Source organism: Poeciliopsis prolifica, unplaced genomic scaffold (assembly GCF_027474105.1).
Source record: "Poeciliopsis prolifica strain line A6 unplaced genomic scaffold, Auburn_PproV2 SCAFFOLD003, whole genome shotgun sequence".
In the NCBI taxonomy this organism is placed as follows: Eukaryota; Metazoa; Chordata; class Actinopteri; order Cyprinodontiformes; family Poeciliidae; genus Poeciliopsis; species Poeciliopsis prolifica.
In genome coordinates, this window is record NW_026562378.1 from 18,150,548 (window position 1) to 18,176,715 (window position 26,168).

General features: G+C 36.8%; 1 protein-coding gene across 2 annotated transcripts in view; it reads left to right on the plus strand.

Annotated features, from left to right (window-relative positions):
- The window catches only part of col2a1b (collagen, type II, alpha 1b), a 49,576-nt gene that overhangs the window by 11,426 nt on the left and 11,982 nt on the right, over positions 1–26,168 (plus strand). For both annotated transcript variants that reach the window (XM_055023353.1, XM_055023354.1), the window contains 32 exons: positions 510–554; positions 1,411–1,464; positions 2,969–3,022; positions 3,801–3,854; positions 4,402–4,455; positions 4,549–4,602; positions 5,765–5,809; positions 5,923–5,976; positions 6,125–6,169; positions 6,331–6,384; positions 11,012–11,110; positions 11,233–11,277; positions 11,663–11,761; positions 11,949–12,002; positions 12,142–12,249; positions 12,517–12,570; positions 13,659–13,757; positions 15,013–15,066; positions 16,102–16,200; positions 16,475–16,528; positions 16,894–16,947; positions 17,305–17,358; positions 17,486–17,539; positions 18,488–18,532; positions 19,269–19,367; positions 21,162–21,269; positions 21,364–21,417; positions 21,649–21,702; positions 21,837–21,890; positions 22,088–22,141; positions 25,666–25,773; positions 26,088–26,141. In XM_055023353.1, the coding sequence (XP_054879328.1) occupies positions 510–554; positions 1,411–1,464; positions 2,969–3,022; positions 3,801–3,854; positions 4,402–4,455; positions 4,549–4,602; positions 5,765–5,809; positions 5,923–5,976; positions 6,125–6,169; positions 6,331–6,384; positions 11,012–11,110; positions 11,233–11,277; positions 11,663–11,761; positions 11,949–12,002; positions 12,142–12,249; positions 12,517–12,570; positions 13,659–13,757; positions 15,013–15,066; positions 16,102–16,200; positions 16,475–16,528; positions 16,894–16,947; positions 17,305–17,358; positions 17,486–17,539; positions 18,488–18,532; positions 19,269–19,367; positions 21,162–21,269; positions 21,364–21,417; positions 21,649–21,702; positions 21,837–21,890; positions 22,088–22,141; positions 25,666–25,773; positions 26,088–26,141 (2,070 nt within the window). The remainder of the gene's footprint in view (positions 1–509; positions 555–1,410; positions 1,465–2,968; positions 3,023–3,800; positions 3,855–4,401; positions 4,456–4,548; positions 4,603–5,764; positions 5,810–5,922; positions 5,977–6,124; positions 6,170–6,330; positions 6,385–11,011; positions 11,111–11,232; positions 11,278–11,662; positions 11,762–11,948; positions 12,003–12,141; positions 12,250–12,516; positions 12,571–13,658; positions 13,758–15,012; positions 15,067–16,101; positions 16,201–16,474; positions 16,529–16,893; positions 16,948–17,304; positions 17,359–17,485; positions 17,540–18,487; positions 18,533–19,268; positions 19,368–21,161; positions 21,270–21,363; positions 21,418–21,648; positions 21,703–21,836; positions 21,891–22,087; positions 22,142–25,665; positions 25,774–26,087; positions 26,142–26,168) is intronic.

Sequence of the window (26,168 nt, forward strand, 5' to 3'; positions counted from 1 at the left end):
AGAAATTCTCACTGAGCAGATTAAGCTGCAGCCTGACAGCGCTGAGCGGGATACATTAACCCTCAGATTTTTTTTTTTCAGACAAATGTGGTGGGATGGTTTGTGTTTCCTCTTTTGGAAGATCAGAAGCACATCTAATGGGCTTAAACATATAGAAACGCACTACAAGTAGAAACAAAGCTAAAAACGGATCTGGGTAAGAGCTTAAAAGCTAAAAAGAAGGATTGGAACGAAGAGAAGTTCTTTATGCCACTGAGGAATTTCTAACGATTTATGGCTTTGACAGGTAGAGCTGTTGAGTTTTATGTAGCTTTGGGGCAAAGCAGGTGATGAGCCTCTAAAGCTGCGAGCGACTCAAGTGGATATGTTGGTTATATTTCCCTCCAAAATATTCAAACAGAAACAAGAGAATAAATCGAATATTTTTCAGTGAAAATCATGTTTTTATGTTGTACCTGTTTTGCTGACTCCCTGTTGATGTTGCTTCTCTGGTTTCCTCTCTGTCTCAGGGCCCCATGGGACCCAGAGGACCACCTGGGCCCTCAGGAGCACCTGTAAGTACCTGCTTTACTCTGAACACACCACCCAAGCTGGGAGTGACCATAGATGCTGATTAACACAGTGTACTCATGCTACGGTCTTATATTTGTAAAAGTGCATGCTGCATTGCATGCGCTCTTTATGAACCACCTCAAACAGCTGTACTGACCTTCATATTATCACAGAGTTTTCAGACTCCAGGGAGGATAGCATATCACAAGCTGGCAGACATCTTTTAAATGAGACTGTGGCTTTTTTTTTCTGCTACCTTAGAAGACTTTCGTCTCCCAGCTGCAGCCTGCGAGGCTTTTTCCTGTGCCACATCCCCGACAGATTGCTGAACACCTGACAATTTACCTTTCATACTGCCCAGTGGGCTTACAAAACCCCGCCTCCAGACACACACATGCACACAAACACACCTTTCCTCTTTCCACTACAACCACACTTTAGCGCTTTCAGCACTTCCTGCCAGCTTGCAGACAGCACCACCTGCCCCGCCTCTGTCCTTTGGTTTAATTACAGTGATGAGCTCAGATTCAGACGTTTGTCAACTTAACATGTGATGCACATACATGGTGGAGTCTTATGAAAGGCCTGACTTCTTTTTTTCACTGGAAACAGCTATTATTTAAAAACTATATTAGTTATTGCTATTTAGTGCTTTTCTCATAAAAATTTGAGAAAAATGGAAAAAAAAGAGCCTGATGCCTCAATTTTCAGAAGCCAGACAGAACAACATTTGAATAGTTGTTGATTTTTGTCATATTTCTGATTTTTTATAGAATCAGCAATTAACAGCAGTTGTGTTTGTGAGTGAAACAGATCTTACTCTTATCTGATCACCTTTCGTCTCTCTCATCTTCTCAGGGCCCACAAGGTTTCCAAGGCAGCCCAGGAGAGGCTGGAGAGCCTGGACCATCTGTAAGTACCCTGCTGTGAAATGTTCCTTCTCTTCGAAATGCTCTGCAGGATTTGATTCTTTAATATTAGCCTCTGTTATAACCTTCTGTCTGCTTTTTTACCGCCTTTGTAGGCAGTTTGATTTAGGTTTTTTTCTACTTCTTGTTCATGGCTTTCACATTTCTAAAGAAATTGATCTAAATAAGTCATTCTGAGGCTCATTGTTGTTCCAAAAGTGAAAAAAACAATAAGCCTCTTTAAGTCAGTATTTGTGTTTGAGAAGTGCAGTTTATCTGACTGTGCTACATTTCTTGACAACTCGTATCTAATTTTTTTGTGCCCATCTAGTCGCCACATTTTAATGCCTCAGATTATCTTCAGTGCTCCATTAGGTCTCAGATTCTGTGACACAAACTTGTCATCCCACTGGGAAAAGTTTGGCAGTCTCTTTTCTTTCTGTCTCGGTTTCTTTTAACAGTAAACAAGTTTGTTTTTCTCCAGTAAGAATATAGTTTTGAGATGTTATTGTTTTCTCTTCTTTTCTTCTGGAGTCAATCACTACCCAAAACTCCCTAAGCTCCTGTTATCCATCTTTTCCCATCCTCCCTTCTCCCCTCAGCAGGTCGACAGGACGAAGTCTCCCCACTGCTGTGATAATCTGCTCATGTGGAGATTACACAGACATGACTTCTCTTTTTAAAATGTGCCAGCACATCATTAAGTGTGATTAGAATCAAAAATCAGCTCCAGAAAATGATTGGAGAAGTCATAGTTTTGGCAGTGTGCAGTTCAGTGAATCTGAAATATTTGTCCTGGTGTTTCCTGTTAGAATATAAAATTATGAATGCATTGCACTTAATTAGCTTGAAAAGATCATAACTTATCTGGAATACTAATATAGGGTGCCCTGCATAGAGATCAAACATTGACACAGATTGATCTCTAGCATGAGATAAAATATCAAGTAAAAACTGTCAGCAAGAATGGATGAACATGACAGCAATAAAATTACAGAATAACTGTAATTGTTTCAGTCATACGATAAATGACTGAAATTACAGGAAAGGTAAACAAAATACAAGGCAACCTGAAATTTGTATTTTTATATTTATGTTATTTTGTCCACATTTTTTTGATTTCTTATGTTTTGCTATTTTTTTTAATTTAAATTAGTTAATTGAACCATTTCTTATTGTGAAATGCAGAATAAAGCTAGAACAATGTCACTGCTAAGGATTTTCTTATACAATACAAACTTAGCAATTCAGAGATAGCATTAAGTCATGTTTATAAACTTATTGTGATTTAATAAATACCAATAAAGGTAAGAACTTAATTAAAGTGAAATGTTTTACTTGTGTCTTTCTTTTTCTGTTTGTATAAGACCTGATCACAAAGAGAAAAGCAGCTACTATTGTCACCACTCATCAGTTAAAAATATAGACTGTGTGCCGTTGCCTCCTGCTGGCTATAAATGGGAACTGTGACTCATCTTTGTTTTTTCTTGTGCCTCCTACACAAACAGGGCTCCATGGGTCCCCGTGGCCCCTCCGGTCCTCCTGGAAAACCCGGAGATGATGTAAGTGAAATTTATTTATTTAAAAATAATAATAATTATTATAATAATAATTTGTATTTCAATAAAGTTTTTTATGTATATCGTAACTATTTAATTAACTATTTAATTAAGAACTTGTAAATTACAGCAAATTGTCATAGTAATGAGATATTAAACAATTATTTTTACTTGCAAGACAAATTGTGCAATGTGTCAAAATGTGTGAACTGTACTGGTTTCCCAATTTAATGGGATAGCAATAACATTTACATTGCATTGTTTAATTGTTATTGATTTTACATTTTATTTATTTAAACAATCAAAACTGTCATGTTTGTGACATTGAGTGCATTCAATATTTCTTTATAATTAGTTGATTTTAATTCTTCTTCCCTGTTTAACTATATGTTTTACTCAGCTAGGCACTTTACTTGCGCCAATACATTTTTCCTACTGATCAGTGCTATTTCTGTTTATTAAGAGGCAAAGTGTCTTAGAGTGTTTTAAGAAAACTTATTGGGATAGATTATACAACATATGAAGCTGATATCCAATTCAGTGGTAAAACATATTAAATAAATCATCTTTATTCATAATTGATTTCATTTATAATCTAGAATACAACTTGTTCAAATGCCTGTTCAATGTAATATCCCTTTCTGTCCACATGATGGCAGTAGACATGATCAAAGATTTTGTCCACTAGGAGTGCTCATTGCAGGTGTCAGCATTTGCAAAAACAAAACAAACGCATGCAGAAAGACTAAGAATACATGTTTTTAATATGTTTCTATTTTAGGGTGAACCAGGGAAACCAGGGAAACCAGGTGACCGTGGGCCCACCGGACCTCAGGTGAGTCCTTTCAGTCAGCTACTTTTTTCGAAAAATCTCTGACTGTGCAAGCTCAAAAAATACATTTTTAACTTAGAAAATGTTACAATGTGCATTGATTATTGTAAACAAAATGAGTTAATGATACATTTCGTTTTCATGTTTTGACACTTTGTTACTGCTAAATATCAGTCACAATAAATGTAACCTGAACTAAATAACAGCATTCAACTTGCATAACAAAAAACGTTTTTTTTTTCAGATCTATATCTAAGTACTTCCCATGGCTTCTCTGTAAATTGTAAATCACCTGCCTTATTTACTCATCACAAGATTTAGCACTCACTAAATAAGATTAATTATGTCAGAAGGTGGGCAAATTTGATCAGTCTGAGAACAATTTTGTATTTAAGCACTGAATGAACCTACTGTAATTCATTAGCATTCTTTGTCTATTTTCCTTTTGTTTAAAGCATAAAATTAATTTAAAATAAAAAGCATAGACTTTGCCTTCATTTCCTTTACTGCAGTGACCTCCTCCAATGTTCTTCTTCCTTTTGTTGCACAGGGAGCTCGTGGTTTCCCAGGAACTCCTGGTCTGCCAGGCATCAAGGGACACAGAGTGAGTTTGTCACCTCAAAGATTTTCTCCCCAAACATGGAGCTAATTATTCTCTGATTTTAACTGTAGCTTCTCTGCATTATCATTTTCTCAGGGTTATTCAGGTCTTGACGGTGCAAAGGGAGAAACTGGTGCTGTTGGTGCAAAGGTGGGAATTTGTTTCCAGGTTGGACCTTTGTCAAGGTTGTACTTGTTACACAACATTTGAAAGCCACATTGGCTACAGCATCAGTTGGTCTAACACTGAGTTTACCAGGTACCACAATACTGTTAGGAAAGAAAATAAAAGCTTATTCCTTTTGACTGAATGTTTCAGAATGTCAAAATTTCTTTCTTAAAGTAAGAATTTCAAGCTTCTTTGATTTCAGAAGAACAACAGAAAAGACATATATGTCTATGACCAACTTCAATTCAAATTTTCAATATCGCTGCGAAAGCTGCACATCCACTAGTTTGTATATATCTAATTTGTGTTAAATCTTTCCCATACAACATGTATATGTGCTTTTATTTATTGGTATGATGCATAAAGTGAAAACAGTCATTCAAGCCCACCCGGCCTGTTCTCTATCAGGCACAAGTCAAAGCCAAAGTATTGAGTTCAGTCTGATAAATTTGTTTTGATTTCTAAATTCTTTTTCAAATTTATACTCATTTTACTGTTTTCTAATCCTTTAAAATATCATTGTCTCATTTTTTTATTAGAAAGAAAGTTATTTTTTTAATTAAAATAATCTGGAATCTAAATCTACCAAGGTTATTAATATACTGACCTAAATCTACGTGGCTCTTAGGATTTGTTGTTATTCTGGTTATGGAGTAGAAAAAAATGAAACCTCCCACTGGTTTTCTGACTTATAGCCAGAACCTTGTTATGCTGAGCTTGAAGTTTTTTGTTCCAGTCTCACTTTCCTAAAATCCTTGCTGAATGGAGTGCAGCAGAAGCATCCACTGGTACTTCTCGGTTCTCCTCCAGCTTCTGCCAGATCTCAAAATATTCTCAGCTTCACTTCCTTTTTGAGTGATTTATATTTAAATGCAAAAATGAAAATGCTTTAATGACTCATCTTTTAGCTGTTTGGTTTTATGCTAACATTATAGATAAATGAGATGATATTAAGCTAAGCAAACATACATTAAGGTGTTTTATAAAGTGCTTAGACATTAAGCTTCTAAGCACTTATCTTAAGTGTTGACTAAATTAAGACAGGCAATAGATGGCAACTAGAAATAATAATAAAAAAAAAACACTTTTATATATTTTTGTGAAATTATCTTGCCATGTTAAGAACTAGATGTTTCTTTTGTAGGGTGAGGCTGGTGCTCCCGGCGAGAGTGGCGCTCCTGGACCCATGGTGTGTGTTTATTGGCCATACAAAAGCAGCACATAGAAAATCATTTATTCACAGATAATAAGAATGGTAAATTAATATTCAAAGTGTCTTATTTCATTTTCTTTCTTGCAAAGGGACCACGTGGTTTGCCTGGGGAGAGAGGACGTCCTGGATCCACTGGAGCTGCTGTAGGGGCAACTTTCTTCTCTAAAGGCCCGCTCTGAATTTGGATTTAACACGTTGTTTTGCTGTCTTTTTTTGAGCAATAAATTAAGACTGGTGAAGTGAAAATTACAGACTGTAGTTTTGCTGTAAATTACTGTGTTCTGGGCTCAGGGTGCACGTGGAAACGATGGCTTGCCTGGTCCTGCTGGTCCTCCAGTAAGTATAATTTAAAATATATTTTAATCAATTTAAAATATTTGTATTTAACAGGGAATAAGTTGAGTTTACTGTGTGAAATTTGTATTTTTACCCCCACTTTGCTAATGTGAGTCTGGACTAACAGCTACACGTGTCACCTATTTTTCCTCTTGTTTTAGGGCCCTGTTGGTCCAGCTGGAGCTCCAGGCTTCCCCGGATCTCCTGGTGCAAAGGTAGGCCATAAAATTAGCAAATGTAACACCAACTCACTTTTTATAGATATTTTCACTCAGGGTCTATTCAGACCACATAGTCCGGCAGACTCGATTTAAGTGGGGACTAAAATTGCAACATTTTTACATTCAGAACTCTAGTTCGCATTCACACTGCACTGACAAACGATGCTGCACCAAGAACTACTGAAGGAATCGACACAAAACCTCTGAAGAAGGCCACCACAACTTTCTTCTTCACAAGAAGTAAACAAAAACTGAATAGTGTCAGATTTTAGCGGTTGTAGGATTTTTTCATTGATATACATTACTGGTTTGGACGTCGCCTGTTAGTCGCTAATGCTAGCGACGCTCCTGGAGGCGCCATTACAACACCTTGAGTCTGTCCACTAAACCAGGCTGTTCAAATGGGATGAGCAGGAGTCACAGAAATGATTGCAGAGCCTTTATTTCTTACCCGATTTCTACAAACGTGGCTTAAATTAAAGTTGAGGAAATTGCGGATGTTTGTGAGTATGCTCCTTTGATATAAACATTTAAACAGTTTGGTTTCTATCAAGATGCAAGAGAGGACTAAGCAAATTCCTCCATCCTATTTGATGATTATGTTCAAACAAATGAGGCAATTAATTCAGTTTTTGTCATTTATTCAAGGTTTAAAATTTACAGAAACTGCAGAGTGCCACAGCAATGGGACAATAAGCTAATAAAAAGTTGTAAAATAACTTCAAACCATTTATATTCTGCTTTTTCTTGCTTAGTGTCAGCACACAAACCCGTTGATATGACAACCGACACAACATCTTCGTTATCCCACAGAGCAGAGACTAATATATTGGCCAGAATGTCCTCCACTCTCTCTAACTTCCTACTTTTGAAAAGTTCTCTAGTAAGGTCGCATTTACACAGATTTTCTACCGTTTTACCAGTTACCACTTCAACCGGACCGAGACCTACCACTTCAACCGGACCGAGACCTAGAGTCTTAGGCGGATCAGAGTTCGGTTTTTAAGACCGTTTTGGATTTCAAGTTTGCATTCAGACCTCCCCAAAAACTCGGACTTTCTGGACAAACGGATTAGAGCCTGATTCAAGACTCTAATCCTGGGTTGGTCTAAAGTGTTATTTATTTTATAAGTCTTTTTCTGTATTTTCAAATCGTTGACTGTTAATTGTTTTCTGAAAGAAACATACTAACATATGTTGAAAGATTCATATTGACTTTAGGGAACATTTTCTGAGGGGATATAATGAGATTTTGAAACAGGGGAACTTTGCTCTGCCTCCATCTGGGTTGTAAAATGTTTTTTTTGTTTGTTTGTTTTCATCTTCATCTTTTGATCTCCAACACTGTATTTTCATGTCTTTTCTCTCTATGATTTATTCTTGCATGATGGCAGAGAGACAGGACTCTCTTTTGTTTGGAAAGTCTTCTAGGAATTGTAAATAGAGGATTTATTTTGTGTAAGAGCTTCACTTGAATTTTTCATAGCAAAGACTGGAAAGAAGAGGGCTTTTAATGCATTTTGATGACACAAAATACTTTAAAACACCTGAAGTATTTTGCTTGCACAGGAGTGTGAGAAACATTATGTGAGTTTTTGTGGAAAATGTAAAAAAAAAAAAAAAATCATATTATTTTCTGCGATTCTTTGAGGATTGTTTTTTGAGACCTGCTTTTCTGTCTTTAGCATTTATTTATTAAGTATCATCTTACTGTATCTTCTTTGTTTCTTTGAACCTTATGAGGAAAACTTTAAACGGACTCCAACATAGAAAAAAGTTGGCTGCAGCACAACTATCTGAACTCCTGAAAAGAAAAAAAGAGACAGTTTTATTTAGCTTTCTTTATTTATAGCTGAATCTCCTGAAGTGTACATTTTTACTATCTATTTAAAGTAAAAAATGGCATGATCATATTTTGCATAGTACTCTCATCCTCATTTTTGTGTCAGTAAAAATGTAGACACTCGAAGTAACTTTGTCAAAGTGAAAAGAAACTTGTCTATTCAATCCAAATAGTTTTGCACACAAGTGTTTATGTCACAACATTAGGTCAGCAACATTTGTTGCTCTTATTTTCATTTTACTACTAAAGGAATTCCATTCACCACATTGAGGCTGCATACCAGGAGTAAAATGTTGGCCCTGTCTTCACAGAAAGAGAGTTCCCAGAATAACGTTTTTGAATAGAGGCCAAAGTTTTTTCAGTGCTGAATCAAATCTGCTACATATGATCTACTTGGGTTGGTTGAATAAACTACAGAGAGGCCTAAAAACATAAAAATATTAAGTGTTTTGTCCATTTTAACTATATTTTAGCAATAAACTGCAACTCAGCATACCTCATGATTTAATAGTTAGCATCTTCAGACTTTGTTAGTTTCTTTCATGTCTGTGGAGAAATCTCATCTCATGATACTTCAGTTTTTATAAAGTTAGCTGGCGTTAGTTTATGCACAGTCATCTAAACTTCTTGTCACTGCATTTCAATCAGGTTGAGGTCTGGGCTTCAACTAAGTCATTGAAAATCTTTTATTTTTTATCATCAAAATATTTATCATTTTATTTTTTTTCCGGCAATTATGTAATAATTTCCTTCTATATTTGTGATTGCTGTCCGGCTTAGGATTTAGATCGGGTTAAACTTAAGCTATTAGACACCTTGCCTCACATTAGACTGCAGAATAATTTAGTAAACAGCAAAGTTAATCATCTTACTAAATGACTACTACTCCTCTTCTCTGTGGCTTAAGGATGAGCCCACATTATAAACACTTCACCACCATACCTGACAGTAGTCATTCTGTGATTGGACAGAATTTCTCCAGCAAGTGCATTTTGGCCAAACATCTATACTTTCATCTTACAACCTAACATTTCACGGTTCATTCAGATGGAAGTTTGCAAATGGAAATCATGTTGCCATGTTCTTTTGCATAATAGAAAATTCTTTATCATGGCAATCCCTCCAAACAAACCATAAATGCTCTCTGTTTTTGTAATTTTACTGTCATAAACCTTAATATTTGACTTGTTTACTGAGAGTGTGAGATTTCTTAGGTTTTTTTGTTTGTTTGTTTGTTTTGCTAATTCTGGCATGAATTGGCTCCTTGCAACTGTTTGTTTTGCACATATGAATAACTTTTCTCTCTGTAGCATTAAATACTTAATTTTGTTATATGGTCCCAAAAGTTCCCATGTTTTCCACATTGATGGGCATTAATTGTCAAAATAAATGGAAGGATGCATGGTAAGGAAGTTACAAAGAAAATAGAGGTGCCAGATGACTGGACAAGTACAGCAAAGGTTGTGAGGTAAAGTTATTTGATTTGGATAGATCAGGAATCTATATGAAAAAAAATTGTGTTCAATTTTCTTCCACAATATCTTGACAAATATGGAAAGTCCAATCACATAGAAAGACAGATTCAGTTTTGTGTGATTATTTTTAACATAATCTAATCACATTCTGTTGATTTTGTCATGCTTGCTGAAAGATGTTTGTCCAGGGAAGTATTGCATTTCATCATTTCAGAGGGTGCTGTATGACAAGCTGAAAAAAAGGAAGGAGAAAGGAAATTATTTTAATTGGATAAAAGACATTAGGCTCAAACTGACGTACTTGTGATTAAGAATGAAAATAGAAATGTGCTAATTAGTGAAAGAAGTGGGCTGAGAATATGAGAAGAGTAGACTCAGGAGCTAAATAATAAAAATAAGAGAGTAAAGAGGACAGATTGTTCTGTGCTTTGTGCTTCAGCTTTATTCTCAGACTACAGGACAGATCAGAGACTTTAATAACAAATTGGCCTCGTCAGATATTATTTGAAATTGATTGAAGAGAAGGAAGATTAGGATTAGGATGTTTGGTTAGTATGGATTTAATTAAAGCAATCTGTGATCGTCTTTTCAACAAGATGTACTGATAACAGCTGATGAGATCACCTGATACGCTGATGCATGAACTGAGTTTCACTCTTTGGTTTCCAAGAATAAGCAGTTTCTGGTAGCCACACATTTCTGTGACTCTCCAAAATTATTTTGTTCTTTCTGTTGCCATTTGAAAAAAGATGAGACAGATAAAAGATTGCTACTCTCTGTGGTGCTTTCTGATATGGGTGACACTGGCAACTTATTTCTGATAGCTGCAAAGGTGGTTCGCCCAGGGCACCAAACGGGCTGGGTCTGCATCTGGCTACTCTTCTTTGAAATGCAGTCACATAAGATGTGTGAATGCTGTTGCACTACACCAAGCAAATACAATCATGCAGAAGATGCAGAGCCAGTTTTGTACTTCTTCAATTACAATTCTGTTAATTACAAAAAAGTATATATATACATACACATATGTGAATAAAATCAGTGTTTTGTCTAAATAGTGTCCTCATAGGGCAGTATAATTTGTTAACATACAGCTGAAAAAACTTAAAGTTTTGTTCCTTCTCTAAATTCCTTCTCATAATAGTTCATTTTAATTGAATGATCAATGAATACCTCGTTTTCTGGGACACTTCAGAAATATTTTTTTTTAACTTTTGAAAGGTTATCAAAGTTTAGTAAAATCAATTGCATGTGGTCAACACAAGTTAATGAATGATTGTCTTTTTATCTGTGTTGTACTTAGGGTGAAGCTGGTCCTACTGGCGCCCGAGGTCCTGAAGGAGCTCAGGGACCCCGTGGAGAGTCAGGCACTCCTGGATCACCTGGACCCTCTGGTGCTTCTGTAAGGGATTCAATAAAAACACATTTGAAAATAAACCCTGACACCAGTCAGTTCAAAACACATTTAATTAAGAAGATGATTTATTTCAGCATGTTTGTTTGTTTTGTCTCCTTTTCCTGCAGGGTAACCCTGGCACTGACGGTATCCCTGGAGCTAAAGGCTCAGCAGTAAGTTTTTATTTTCTTTTTTCTGTTGTTTGTGTCCATTTCTCATTTTTGTTTGGCCACTATATGTCAAAATGTAAATTATGTTTTACACTAGTTACACTAGAGTACGAAATACACATTCTGATACATCTGAATCTTTAATACACCGATCTACATCATAATAGAATCAAAGTCCTTTTTCATAGGTCCTTTGTGTAAAATAGAGACTGAACATCACTTAGATCACAGTTTAGGTCAGTAATGCTTAAACACAGATAAACATAAATCTTAACAGTCACTTATTTGGTCTTAACTTACAGATCAGTGGTAAAAACAGACAGCAAACAAATGTCTTTTTGATCAGTCAGCCAGTCGACTTCACTTCCTTTTCTCTTTCTCTCTGTAGGGTGCTCCAGGTATCGCAGGTGCTCCTGGCTTCCCTGGACCTCGCGGGCCTCCTGGACCTCAGGGAGCAACTGGACCTCTTGGGCCAAAAGGAACATCTGTACATACTTTATGACAGTATATACTTTATTGGAGCTCTGTTGTTTAGAAACTACTGTTGTTTAGAAGCTTCTAATTTGGATTTCAGTACAGAAATTATGTTTGCTGCTAATTTGTCTTTCAGAATGATTAATCTGGAAAATGTCATCCCTTCTTATTACTTCTTTTTATCTCCTCTCTGGTTTTAGGGAGATCCAGGTATCCCTGGATTCAAGGGTGAAGCTGGACCAAAGGGAGAAATTGTGAGTTCTGTTTTTATTTCATTTTGAATGTCAAATTTATTTTTTGTTTCAAAGCAAATAAGAAATGTTATGTTCTTTCAGATAAGGCTTTTAATATTTAATATGGTGTTTTTTCTGCACAAATTGAATTTGTTGACAGGGACCAGCTGGACTTCAGGGAGCCCCGGGCCCTCAAGGAGAAGAAGGCAAGAGAGGACCCAGAGGTGAGCCTGGTGCTGCTGGACCTCTTGGACCTCCAGGAGAAAGAGTAAGTATCAAAAATCTAATTAAACTGGCTACTTTGAAGAAAATACAACAAGTTCAAAGTTAAAATTTCTGTTAAATTAATACTTAACCTTTTTCATAAAGCATGCCATGGTTACATCATAATGACAGTTTCAGTTTTTATTTTAAACTGATAAAACAGTTTTAAACTTTCATTAGCTTCTGTTTCTGATGTAATTTGGGTCCACCTGGGAATCTCTTAAATGTATATTTAAATCTGATTTTTTTTTTGTTTGTTTTTTCTTCATAGGGAGCTCCTGGTAACCGTGGTTTCCCTGGTCAGGATGGTCTGGCTGGTCAAAAGGTGAGCTAAGGTCACAGAATAATATGAAAGTAATATGTAACAAACATGATTCTCAACCTCAATACCAACAGTGTGGGGGTGTTGTGGTGGCGCAGGGAAAAAGCACAACCCAACTATTGAGGCCTTAGTCTTCGTGGCGGTAGTTGCAGGTTCAATTCCCGGCCTGGCAACATTTGCTGCATGTCCTCCTTCTCTCTCGCAACTCTGTTTCCTGTCGAACAAACACCATGAGAGCCAACAAAACCTTAAAAAAAGACTGAGAACATAAATTACATTTGAAAAGAATAATTTCTATTCAACAGATATGATTTCACCTCAAGCGATACTTAATCTGTGCTGTGATCCACCATTTGCTGATTGGTCCCAATTGATCTCAATCTGCAAAGTTGACAACTGGGACATGTTTTGTTAATTATTGTCTATCAAACAAGAATCAGTGACATTTCTGTGATTTTTTTTATTGTTCCCCAGAGAACATCGATTGAAAATGCTTTATAAGCAAATTATCATTTTACCATTATCAATAACACTATTTTTTGTACTAGTAGAAGAAGTAATATTTCAAGTCCCAGATGAAATTTCTAAGATATAATTTTACAATTCTTTATAATTCTTAGATTGATTTAAGTTGAATAAAGCAGAATATAACTAATTAAATAACAAGGTTGATGGCATGTGTAACGAGTCTCTTGACACCTTAGAGTTGACTGATCTCAAATCAGGTTTTCACTCCTAAGTTAATAAAGATTGAGGAAAATATTCCTCTCCTGATTTCAGTCTTATTTTCACCACCATTTAATGTAATTCTACTTTGTGGCCACCAGATGGAAGCATAGTTCACAGCCCCATCATGCCTGTAGTTGACCTACATGCCATATCACATAGGCCAATGTCTCATTTAACATGATCTTATCATAGACAGTTTCATTTAAAATAAAATGAATCTATCACAATTTAAGTTTATCATCCTCAGCAGATCAATAGGAACTGCTGAAGAACACTTATTCCCTTACAGGTAGAAAGAAAATTGTGCCACCCGACAATGTGGGCCTAACTGAATGATTTTCTCTTTTTTCTTTTTTTTACAGGGTGCCCCAGGTGAGCGCGGACCCCCTGGGGCCAGCGGTGCCAAGGGGGCCACAGGCGACCCTGGCCGTCCAGGAGAGCCTGGTCTTCCTGGTGCAAGGGTAAATTACACTTACAGTGTTCTGTCAGTTCACACTTCACAAATCTCCCTGGTTTAATCCTAATTAAGTCTTATTTATAGTTCATCACCTAAACATCTAGTTTACAACGTGACCTATTTTTTATTCATTCATCTTAAATGAGATAAAGCCTTTAAAATATGTAGAGCATGACATCATTTATGCTCTACATGTTGGCTCTACAAATAATTGGCTCTACATAACCAATTATTTTATTTAATAGTATCTGCAACCATGCTCCTGCAGCTTATTTACATCGGTTAAATAATTTTCTTCTCTTCTAACTGACAAATAAAAATATCAGTAAAGCTGCTCTCATCCACATTCACAGAACGCTTTATTGAAGTCCTGATTCTGCCACAGTGGAAAAAAAATATTTTACATAATTTAAATACATCTGCGCTGTTATTTTGGTTGTGCTTGCTAAAACAGAACATGGAAATCTACTGCTGTTCTCACTCCCTTCCTGCAACAGGCACCTCTGTGGAAACAAGTGAAGCTGGATTAAAGTTTGGCCTGAAAGTCTCTGAAAAAGCCAACATATTCCTAACAATTACAGCTGCAGCAGGAAGTATGTGCAGCAGAGGAAGCAGCCACATTTACAAACTTGAGAGTTATCTTCTCTATCTTAGCATTTAAGTCGATGTCATGTTAAATAAATAACAGCAAATGGTTACTTTGCATTTAGGAGATAAGTAAAAGAAGGTATGAAATACAATACATTAAACACATGTAATTAAAGTCACAAACAGATTTAATGCAAGGTTTTGGATTTCATGTGTTTGTCTTCACCGTGTTTGTCGTTCTCTCAGCTTTTTTTATTAACTCTTTTGTATTGTAGCTTTCATATTTAGCACTCCATCACTGTTAACCAGGTGGTGCTCTAACAGCAGGTAGACAGGACATATAAATCAAGCTTGTTCCTCAACGCTTGATCAAAATGAGTAATTTTAATTCTCACTTGCACAGCACTTTTTCTAGCTCCTGCAGTGATTAAACCGCTTCACTCTTGCATAAATACACAGTTAACTTCCTTTGCTCTCATTCACATGTCATTTTTTTCTTAATTATTGAACTGCTGCTTCCTGCATAAATTACCAGTCTGATGTGTAAATGCTGTTTTCCACAGGGATTTGTTTTTTTTTTCTACCAACAATGTTTTTGGTGTGTTTTAATAGTCATCTCTTGGTTCATATGGGTTTTTTTTGTTTGTTTGTTTGTTTTCAATCTCTGACAGGGTCTGACTGGTCGTCCTGGTGATGCTGGACCTCAGGGCAAAGTTGGGCCTTCTGTAAGTGCAATTTGGTGTATTTTTTATTTTTTTAATTGTTAGCTCATTGTTAGCTGTAATACTGACTTAAACAAACCTTGATGTGCTTTAAAACTAATATTTAACAGAAAATACAACTATGTTATTAATTTTGAATGAACTCTGTGTGCTCCTATTTATCTCACTATTGTTCCATTTCATTATTTAATACTTTATTTCTCTTTTAGTTAAGAAAAGAAACTCAGAGATCTTCTAAACTTGAAATGCAGTTTAATTTATCTGTACACAATTTTCCAAAGCCTTCCTATGACTTTATATTTTCAATTATTTCAATTCTAAACACTGTTTGGACCAACTCAGAACAAACTGTTGGCAGACATTTTTATATGAAGACATAAAAACACATTTGTTTCCAAAATGATCCCTTTTATGATTCCATTTTACAACCAAACATAGTATAAAAGGATGCAAATTGAAATTACAAAAGGCTAAAATGACCAGGAACAAATAATAGTTTTTTCTCAATAAAGAGCTTCTTTAAAGTTGTAGCAGTCTTCCATAAACTTGCATTGTCCAAATTAAATGAGAGGTGGTGAACATTTCCACTTACACACTTTCATGTCATTCAGCCCCATAGAAGCTGCAAACAATTGCAAGGTTTTGTCTCTAATAGGACTATATTATCCACTAAACAATAAAAGAAAATGTAATGTGTTTATATTTTTTCTAATCTGTCAGCCCACGCATCCGTGTGTTTGTTTAATATCTCAGATAAAACACCCAGGAAGGGATTTGTAATTCAGTTTTAACTGTACAAAATGTGCACAGCCATTATTCATCTGCTTTAATGTGATTATAGCCACAACATTTTCATGAAAACTCACTAATAAATCATTCTGACTCCGCTCAGACATTTTCTATCTTCATTTGATATTTTCCCTCAACATTGGCTTTATGTCTCTGGAACTTTAGCTTTTCTGTCACGTCTTAAACATTTCAATCTTGATCCACTGTTTGTGTCTTTGATTTGATTTGATTTTATCATGAATTTGCCAGGGAGCTCCAGGTGAGGACGGACGTCCAGGACCCCCCGGCCCTCAGGGAGCCAGAGGACAGCCTGGTGTCATGGGGTTCCCTGGACCCAAAGGAGCAACTGTAAGTCTTGCAAGCAAAGTTAAATGTGTCCTCTATGTGACAAGAGTATTTATCTGATCATTGTATCTGTTTGAACATAGTGCAAATGATAGATGATTTTCTGAAAATATATTTCTGAGACAAAATCATACAGTAGACTGGATTAGCTCCACCATCTGACTTGCTCTGCTGCAGCAACATATGCAGCTTCTCCTCTCTATAAATAGGTGCAGCACTGAGCTCGGCCGCAGTGGCTTATTGACTGACAGGTGCTTCTTATTTTTACTGTTAACAGGGTGAATCTGGCAAATCTGGTGAGAAAGGACTGGCCGGAGCTCCTGGTCTGAGAGTAAGTTGATGTTTTCTGTGTTAATTAATATGCGAAAATTTATTTCTGAGGATTTTAAGGAAGAAATCATATTGCTAATACCATATAGTGTCTGCTATAAAGTACATGGTAGAATTTCTTTCACAAAGATCAGTATGAAGTATTGATTAATTGTGGAAAGCAACTATTTTTAGATTATTTTCAGTTCAAAGCCCAGCATTTTGCACATCTTCTATTGCATGTATCTGTCATTTTCTATTGAACTCTGACTCGGCTGGAGAATTGTGTTGAAAAAGCTCAGTTATAACTCTGAGATGTCTGTCAGCTAATAGCATCACCTTTGGCTTTGGCTAAACTCATGATATTTATCTTTTCCCTCTCTTCAGGGTCTTCCTGGAAAAGATGGAGAAACGGGCGCGGCTGGACCCCCTGGCCCTGCTGTATGTATTTTCATCCCCCCACCCGACTGAGTTCAGCTTCAACACTGATGCTATCGCTTCCTTTTAGAAGTCTGCACTTGGAAACATCATTCAGTATCTCAATTTCCCCAGACGAGGTCTACAATAGCTCTGTCTGGAACAAAAAAAGTCCTTGACACTTATGTCTGAGTATTATGGGATGGCAAAAGTGACTCACAAACCAGCAGCCAACATGAATTTTTTTTTTCCAAGGCATTAATGCATATTTCACCTAAAAGAATATTTCTCAGGAGATTCATGACATCATTGTGACATGTTTTGATGTTTTTTCATCATCATAAAATCTACATGAATTGCATTAATTGACTGTGTGTTTAGGGTCCTGCTGGTGAGAGAGGAGAGCAAGGACAGCCTGGTCCCTCTGGTTTCCAGGTCAGTCTATACTTAATTTATACTTAAATTCATTTATTTAGCTTTTTGAATGATATGAATTCCATAGTTAATTTTCTGGATTCAGGAGTTCATCTGTCAACCATTTCTTCTACTTTTCTTTGTGCAGGGTCTTCCAGGACCTCCTGGCCCTCCCGGTGAGGGAGGCAAACCGGGAGACCAGGTTGGTACAATTTTTTTGAGTACAGTTGAAAGGTCACAACTTGCTCAGTAACACAGAAAAACAAGCTTTGCATGGAATTCACAGAAACGTTCTTACATCTTTCTGCAGCTATGCATTAGTTTACACTGGTTTACAGTGTAAACATGCACATCCTCTAATTAGTGACGCGCATGAATGGATGAACGAGATTCCCTAACTCCCATCCAGCGAAACCACTGCCAAGGGATCGGGCTTGGCAGAACCAGTGGGGATCCCACTACTCTTATTATCGTAGTGGCACTAGGAGAAACACTCCTGTTTCTCCTGGTATCTCCAGATTCTAAATAATAACGTGTGTCATGGCTTACAGAAATAAATAAATCTGTCAACATATTTCTTTTTTTCTAAATCTATGTTTAGAAAAAAGTTCAGTGTCTTTTTCTAAACTCCTGCTGTATCTAGCTGTACAACATTGCAATGCTGGCTTTTATATTAACAAAAAGTGGAGATTTAGTTTTAGCCATCTCTTCATCAAGTGTTTTGCAAAATATGTTAGAATTTGCATCCAAGAAAAATGTGCTTTTGCTGCAGTTTAGTATTTCAACAGGAGAGTTTTTCTGCTCTCTCCTGTTGCCTCAAACGTAGGTGGCTGCTGCCCCTTACTCTCCATGCTAATTATAGTGCCAGGAGAAACAGCAGCAGTTTTCAGACAGAAGCTTAAACACAGTTCATCTTTATCAGAACCTGCAGCTGTTCTAACTTTAACCAAGTTCTGCTTAAAAGGTTTTGACACCAAAAGCAAAAAGCAAAAAAAATAGCTTATATTTTTTAAAAGTTATCAATTACCTTCTGTTAACATGAGTCAGAGAGCATTTATATTAGAGCAATATAATTCTACACTCAATAGTTGCACTGTTGACATTCAAACATCCTGATCTTCTGCTCTTTACTGTCTGCTTGTCCCTTTAGGGCGTTCCAGGAGAAGCTGGAGCTGCTGGTGCCACTGGACCCAGAGTAAGTCCCTTCAATTTCACCTAAACTGGTCGGTCAGGTAGTTACCACAAAGGGTTATAAAGATGTGTCATTAAAAGGTTATGGTCAATTTCTGATATCTGATTTTTGACAACTTTTTACCTGCCGATTCTTAGTTTGGCCAATTTCAACGCAAAAAGATACATGAGCATCATCGAAAAGCCTTTGGCTGTCATTAGTGATATTACAAGCAGAAGCAAAGCCATATCTTTTGTGTGTGAGAGAAAAATCACTGTAAAACACAGATATTTCAAAGTAAGAATTGCAGGATTTTACACTCATTTATATTAGCCTGGTTAGAGTGGTCAACATTTCTTGGTGAAATAGATCTTTGCTTTAGATCTCAGATTTCCAAAGGGCTGTAAACATTTTTTGATGGGGTGAAAAACTCAATATGTAAAACAGAACAAACTTGCAAAACGTCCTGCTCTCTCTCACTTTCCAACAGACTGAATCAACATGTTTTATTTCCTTTTAAACTGCTTCTTACATGTCTGTTCATTTGTAAACCTCTGCCACTGAAAATAGCTTACTGAGTGTTTTTCACTCAGTAAGGGCATCCAAAGAGATTTGCCAGGGGGACATGCCAGCTCATACATAATGTGGCTTCAAATCAATAAAGTATTTTAGCTTTTAGTTTCCCTATCCATTTCTAGCCAATAGTTGCTTTTTCTGTGTGCTACTGATGGTTTTTAATTGTTGCTGTGCCCCTTTTCAGGGAGAGCGTGGTTTTCCAGGAGAGAGAGGAGCTGCTGGACCGCAAGGTTTGCAGGGGCCCAGAGGTCTGCCTGGAACTCCTGGAACTGACGGACCCAAGGTGAAGTTCAGAGTTCAGACCAGGATTGTTATCCAGTAAACAGGTTTCGATCAGGTGCGCCTACACAGCTAGCAAACCTGTTATTAGGCATTTTTATCACAGCCGACACAGAGCAACCTGAGGAGATGAGTGACTGACTAATTACATTTTCTGTTTTTGTGTTTTATATAATATTACTTTTGGTGATTTCCTAAGAACGTTATTGGGAGAGTTACCTCACCCCAATCTAGTTCTTAATTGTCTGGTGATTTGTCAGAAGATGACAGTCTAATGGAAGTCTAAATTACCTCTGGGTCATGAAACAGCACCCCCGTTCAGTATTCTTGATGACGAACATTTCATTTCATAAAAGGGAATTAACTTTGTGGTGCCTTAGTGACTCCGAGGCAGCTCTTACCAAATTGTAGCTCATGGGTTTGAGGTTATTAAAAGGGGTTCTGAGGGAAAAACTCGGTTCTGTTTCTAATTGTACCCTGAAATTCAAAAAATAATCCAAATTGAGTTTGACAAAGCATCCCTGCTGCTGTTTTTAAGACCTGAAAAAGTTGTTTTACTTGTGCTACGGTTAGAGTTCCAGCAAATGTCCAGACTTGGATTGTTGCACTTCTGGACCTTATAAATCTCTCCCTCTTGCTCATATTTCTTTTCCTAGTTTATGTACTGTCCAATGCCATCAGCTTTGCTGATGTTTTTATTGTCTGTGCAATAAAAACAGGAAACCTCAGTTTTTTATTCAAATCATGCATTTTTGCATCTCTGTCAATTCCTTCTGCAGTAGTAATTTGTCACTTTCGAGGGTGGAAAGAGCTCCCAGCAGTTGCAGCTCTCTATCGTTCGGTTTATTATCCGCTCAGATTTTAATCCCAGTTTATAGATTTTTTTTTTTCTGTGAGGTCAGACAGGAGCGGATAGACAGGATGAGGATTAGAGCCAGCATGAGTACGATGATGGTGATGGGGGTGGGGTGAACAGACATTCTGTGGGTGGTATTAAAAAAAAGAAAGCATCAGATTTATTGCACAAGCCCCACTGCTCTGCACGTCACTCCCTTGGCCTTGAGTAAACAGTAGCTTGAAAGTACCCAAAGGAAAAATTGCTGCAGCGTTAGCCCTGCTGTTAGCCGTAATAACACGAGATAGGATCGAGATACGCTGTGCATCTGAAGCCGAGCAGAATAGACTCTGTATAAATCTTACAAGTTCTAACCAGGAGTGGGCCTGATGCAGCCACTTCAAAAAAAATTTAAAAATAAAAATCAAAGACTGCCTTTTCCATAATTTGTTTTGGGGTTTTTTGCCTTTGATCTGCAGAATAGTTTGTCCTGACAAGACTCACCTTTCTTTTACTAAAAGAGCAATAAAGGGCTACATATAACTCTAATTTTATTTGTGATTAAGTGACTGACTTATAAACATAAGGTATTACTTCTACTTTGGTGTAATTTGGATCAAGTTCTTTTATTTTTCCAGTCCTTTGATAGCTTTGGAAACAAAGCACCACATCAGAAATGGGTTTGGTTTTTTGATGAAGAAGACAGATTTTTTTTTTTTCTCACCCTGAGATGTCATCATTATTTTATTATGTTTTCAACCAACTGAGAAGTTTTAGCAAAAGCAATTGAAAATGTGTCAGAAAACACAAAAGTCTCTTTTTGAATTAGATGTAAGCACCTGGTGCAGAAACTTTCAAAGAGTTATTCATGAACTGAAAGATTGAAGTATGTTTTTAATGACTGTCTCAACTCACTGCTGCTCCGAGTCTGAGCTGTCTGCTTTAATCCATGATCTGAAACAGGGAGCCATTGGGCCTGCCGGAGGTCCAGGAGCTCAGGGTCCACCAGGCCTGCAGGGTATGCCAGGAGAGAGAGGAGCTGCTGGCATTCCTGGTCCCAAAGGAGACAGAGTAAGCTCTGATGGCACCATGTCTTTTAAAAATGAAGGATAGTTGGACATAACACATGATTGATTGACTATTTATTAACCTCTTCTCCCTGCAGGGTGATGTTGGAGAGAAAGGACCTGAAGGTGCTCCCGGCAAAGATGGCGCCAGAGTATGGGATAGTCATTTATTACATTTTTTATAAATAATATAACTTCCTAAAAATAATTGAAAGGACATAACAATTTCAATGGCCAATGCTTAATTGGCCTTAAAAGTAAGAGTCTTAATTTTTCAGCGATCACAACAAGCTAAATATTTTTCAGCGATCACAACAAGCGATCACAACAAGCGATCACAACAAGCTAAATAAATATTAATTGTTTTTCTTTCTGATTTGCAGGGTCTTACTGGTCCAATTGGTCCTCCTGGTCCTGGTGGTCCAAATGGCGAGAAGGTAAGTAATATTTCTTTCTTTTTGGAAGCGCTTTATTGCTGAAATAAACAATTAAAGCTATGAAGCAGCCACTGACTGCATATTAACAAGTTATATCACGTGTTTTGCTGGTGATATATATGTGATTCTTGTAGGGTGAATCTGGACCTGCTGGACCATCTGGACCTGCAGGTGTTCGTGGTGCACCTGTGAGTTTTGCCTTTCCAGACAGTTTAAATTTATTTAAAAAAATTAACAGTTTCAGCTATACAATAAGGTGCATTAACTGTACTTGAGTTAATTATTTAGAATCTTCATTAGTCATAAGGTTACAAATCTTCTTTGATAACTGAGAGAACAGGAATGTTCTTTCAATGAACGTTTTTGCCTTATCTTCATCTTTCAGGGAGACAGAGGAGAGACGGGACCTCCGGGGCCTGCTGGGTTTGCTGGATCTCCTGTAAGTTTAATTAAAAACAAGAATACGATTGTCCTAATATTGTCTTGTACTGCAAAATTTGACTGGAGAACAAAAAAATAGAAAAAAATAAATGTTAGAGATTCCAATCCCATTATAAATTGTAATAATTACTCACTGTAGCGTGCAACTTGATTATATTTATGATAGTAATGTAAACAACAAATGCTTGAAAGTGAGAAAGACAGAGTTTAACTGTAATAGCAGGTCAGTGTAGAGACTCAGATGTTTGTACTATTGTTTTACTATTGTTTGATGTGCAGAATTACCTGATTAAAATAAGCAAAACCTTAAATGAAAATAGACAGTTAGAGGATTCAGTAGGTCAGTAAACAGAGAAAACCATAAACGTAAATGTCACTTATTTCTGTAAATGGAGTCCATGTTGCCCTATTAGAAAGGATACTGCTACCTTTGATGTTTTGTTGTTGACTTCAAATAGTCCACAAATGGGATTTATAAATTTCAAAAGCAAAATTATAAGTTCAATTTACTCAAAGTACCTGATATATTTAATCTTATTTCACTCTTGAAAGATGAGCATCGTTGCCTTGGTATCTAGTGTATTTTGTGTGTTTTTTTTGTTTTGTTTTGTTTTGTTTTTTTGATGCACTGAGTAACTGTCCTAAGATGGTTGTTTTCAGAAGTGTTCCTGAACTCTGCTCTCCATTGGAAGAAATGTTTTTGTTTGTGCTGCAGTGCTGCCTGAGGCCCTATAGATCACAGGCACTCAGGATAGATTTTCCATTCGCCACCTTGCCTCTTGTCCCCCTGAGATGTTTGATGTAGTTCGATTCTTTTGATGATGTTGGGAGCTGTAGATAATGTGACTCCATTACAGGTGGACACATCAGACTATTTTCTCATACCTATAGCTAAAATATATATTTAAATATACTGCCTAATTATATAATTTATGTAAACACCCAGCTTCATCTACAGAATCCAACTCTATTTTTCTAAAATATAATACATTCTAATGCAGAATAGGAGAAGATACACTTCACTGTCCCCAAATAGAAAAACGTACATAAATTTTACGCATAATAGATCACAATAACAAACTTCTATTTTGTTTGATATCTTTTTTTACATGTTAATCCAAGATGAAAGATAAACTTTTCTTATACTGATTCAGGATGTGTGTCTGGTTATCATGATATTCTGCATACCCCTAAGCACACACTGACCATAGGTAATTTACACTCTACTACATTTATTGTTACTGCAACCAGATTGCTGTTCTAAGCTTAAAACACAATAATACTCTCAGTCTGTTAGGAGTTCCTTTGAATTTTTCGCTCAGATCTCACACAATTTCAGATAATCTGAATTCAGTTTATTTGAATCTCAAGGTAATTTGTAAACATTCATATACAAATATTTGTATACTCTCTAGATACATTTTAGATCTAAATTCAGTTCTAATCCATCTAAATTACTCCAGTACAGTCCAGTAACATATTCAGATCCAACTTTACTCAATGCATTCATAGTATAATGAAATATCATCGGTGTCACTTCATTATTGATTATCAAAAGGTAGGAGTCATCTGTCTAAAGAGGTCTGGTCAAGTCATTGAGAATCATTCAGCCTTAGCAAGCATGCGGCGACAGTGGAGTGAAATCACTATGTCTTACCAGAAGAAAATATCTGAATAAAGACCAACTGTCCACAAGATGTTAGCGTGAAAATATTTTTTCAACTATAATTACTAAAATTAAATGTGGTCAGTCTAGCAAGCTTATTAGCCTCCAAATTCTCATTAAAGTAAATTTCTCAACATGCTTTAAACTTGAAACTGCACACATCCTTTTCATCTTTATAATTGGATTACTGCACTGAAATCGGTTTGGCATCATTTGTCATTCTCTGTGTTAATGAGAGAAGACAAAAAAAAAAGTTGCCATTTTGATCACGTAGAAGTGAGAATCCAGGTTTCATTAACTTCCCTTTCCCTATAAAACAGAGACGTTCTCCACATTATGACATGACATCTACCTGACACATCATTTCCTTTTCATTGACACTATCTGAAAACACTCAGATGTGACGCTGCCTTTGCCAGTTTAATTACTCTGTCCTGTTTCTTTAGTGTATAATTATGTGGAAATATATGAGTTTACAGACTTTCAGAAGCCATAGCTTCTATCATTTATTTTATTTTTATACTCCAGACAGAAATCCCTGGAATGGTTTTCGTAAGCCGCATCCTTTCAAATGGATTTCATCAATATATTTGTTAGAACAACATTTATCTCAAGGCTTTTTCCTCTACAGAATACAACTATGATTAATTATAGATTTTATGTCAGCCTGAATACTCCTGCAACCTCTGTAAATATTCTCTATTCACAGCTTACATACTGTAACATCACAGCTTATCACCCGAAACACTGAAGACAGACAACCAAAAGTTTGTGCAGCCTTTTTTTTAAAGCTTTTGTCAGTTTTACCTTGGAGCCTGTCACATTTTTAATCAAGTTTACATCTGCTTACTGGGCTGTGCAAAAAGATTGATGTCGTTTGAAGCATTTCACATTTTGTAAAGCTGCAGCCACAAACTTCAGTGCATTTCATTGAACTTTTATGTGATAGACCAGTGCAAACTAGTGGTTAATTGTGAAGTGAAGTGGAAAGAAGGATTTATGGAGGGTTTTCTCGCTGAGCTCTGTATAGTCTGTCATCCAAAAACGTAAAGACTGTGGCAAAACTGCAAACCCTCCAAGATGTAGCTGACAACCTAAGCTGACAGTCCAGGCAAGGAGAGCATTAATCATAGCGCCGTCAAAATGCTTTTGTTAACGGTGGAGGACCTGCAGAGATCCACTGCTCTCTGTCAAGAGGACAACCATTAGTCATTCACTCCACAAATCTGGCTTTTATGGAAAAGGGGAATGCAAACAGCCATTGTTCAATGTAGATTACAAGGGTTGTCATTTAGAATGCACTACAAGCCATGTAGATGATGATATAAATATTTGTAAAGAAGTGCTCTGGTGAGGTAACAAAGATTAAAAACCTTCATAACATCCTGGACACACTTTCTCCACTGTGAAGCATGGGGATGGTACAAACATGCAGTGTGGAAACTATTCCTAACAGAGACAACAGGACATGAAATAACTTAAAATATAGGCAGAGGTTCACCTCCTAGCAGAACAAAGACCTGAGAAATACAGCCTGGCCTTGGACAGCATATGTGAATACAGTTTGTATGTAAGCATATGCATTTGCTGGAATGGCCCAAGAACAATTGGGACCTTAAATATTGGTCACAGACCCTCCTCATCCAGTCTGGCTGAGCAGGAGCTTTTTGCAAGGAAAAGTCGCCAATAAAATTCAGTTTTTAAGTTTTGTAGAACTAATAGAGACATATGTCAGTGTTCAGTCAGAAGTGCAGAAACCAACATACAAAATCAACTGATCACTAGTTTACATCATGCTTATTAAATGCTGAAAATGAGAAAAAGCTTGATGTATACACATCTTGTTTTATTCTTAGGGAGCCGATGGTCAGCCTGGAACCAAGGGAGAGCAGGGAGAAGCTGGACAGAAGGGAGATGCTGGAGCCCCTGGACCCCAAGGACCATCCGGTGCCCCTGGCCCTGCGGTAAGTTTCATTATCAACCCAGCTGCTAATCTGCAACATTTAGCTTTGTTCGGATCTAAATGAATGGGGATTTAACCCTAAAGGCTGCTTGACTGCTGCTATAGGGAAAGCAGAGGCACTTCCTGATTGATTGTCACTTTATTCTGATAAGTGACAATCAAGCAGAAATCTCCTTTTTATCACTTTGTTGAACATTCATATACAGCAAACAGTAATGAATTGTTCTACACCTGCCATGAAACATAAAAATGTTCATGAAACAAAACAAAAAAAATAAGATCATGTTCTGATTTACAGTTCTGCTTTGATCCTAGGGTCCTACAGGTGTTTCTGGACCTAAAGGTGCTCGAGGTGCCCAGGGTCCTCCTGTAAGTGTCTTTTTGAAAATATATGAT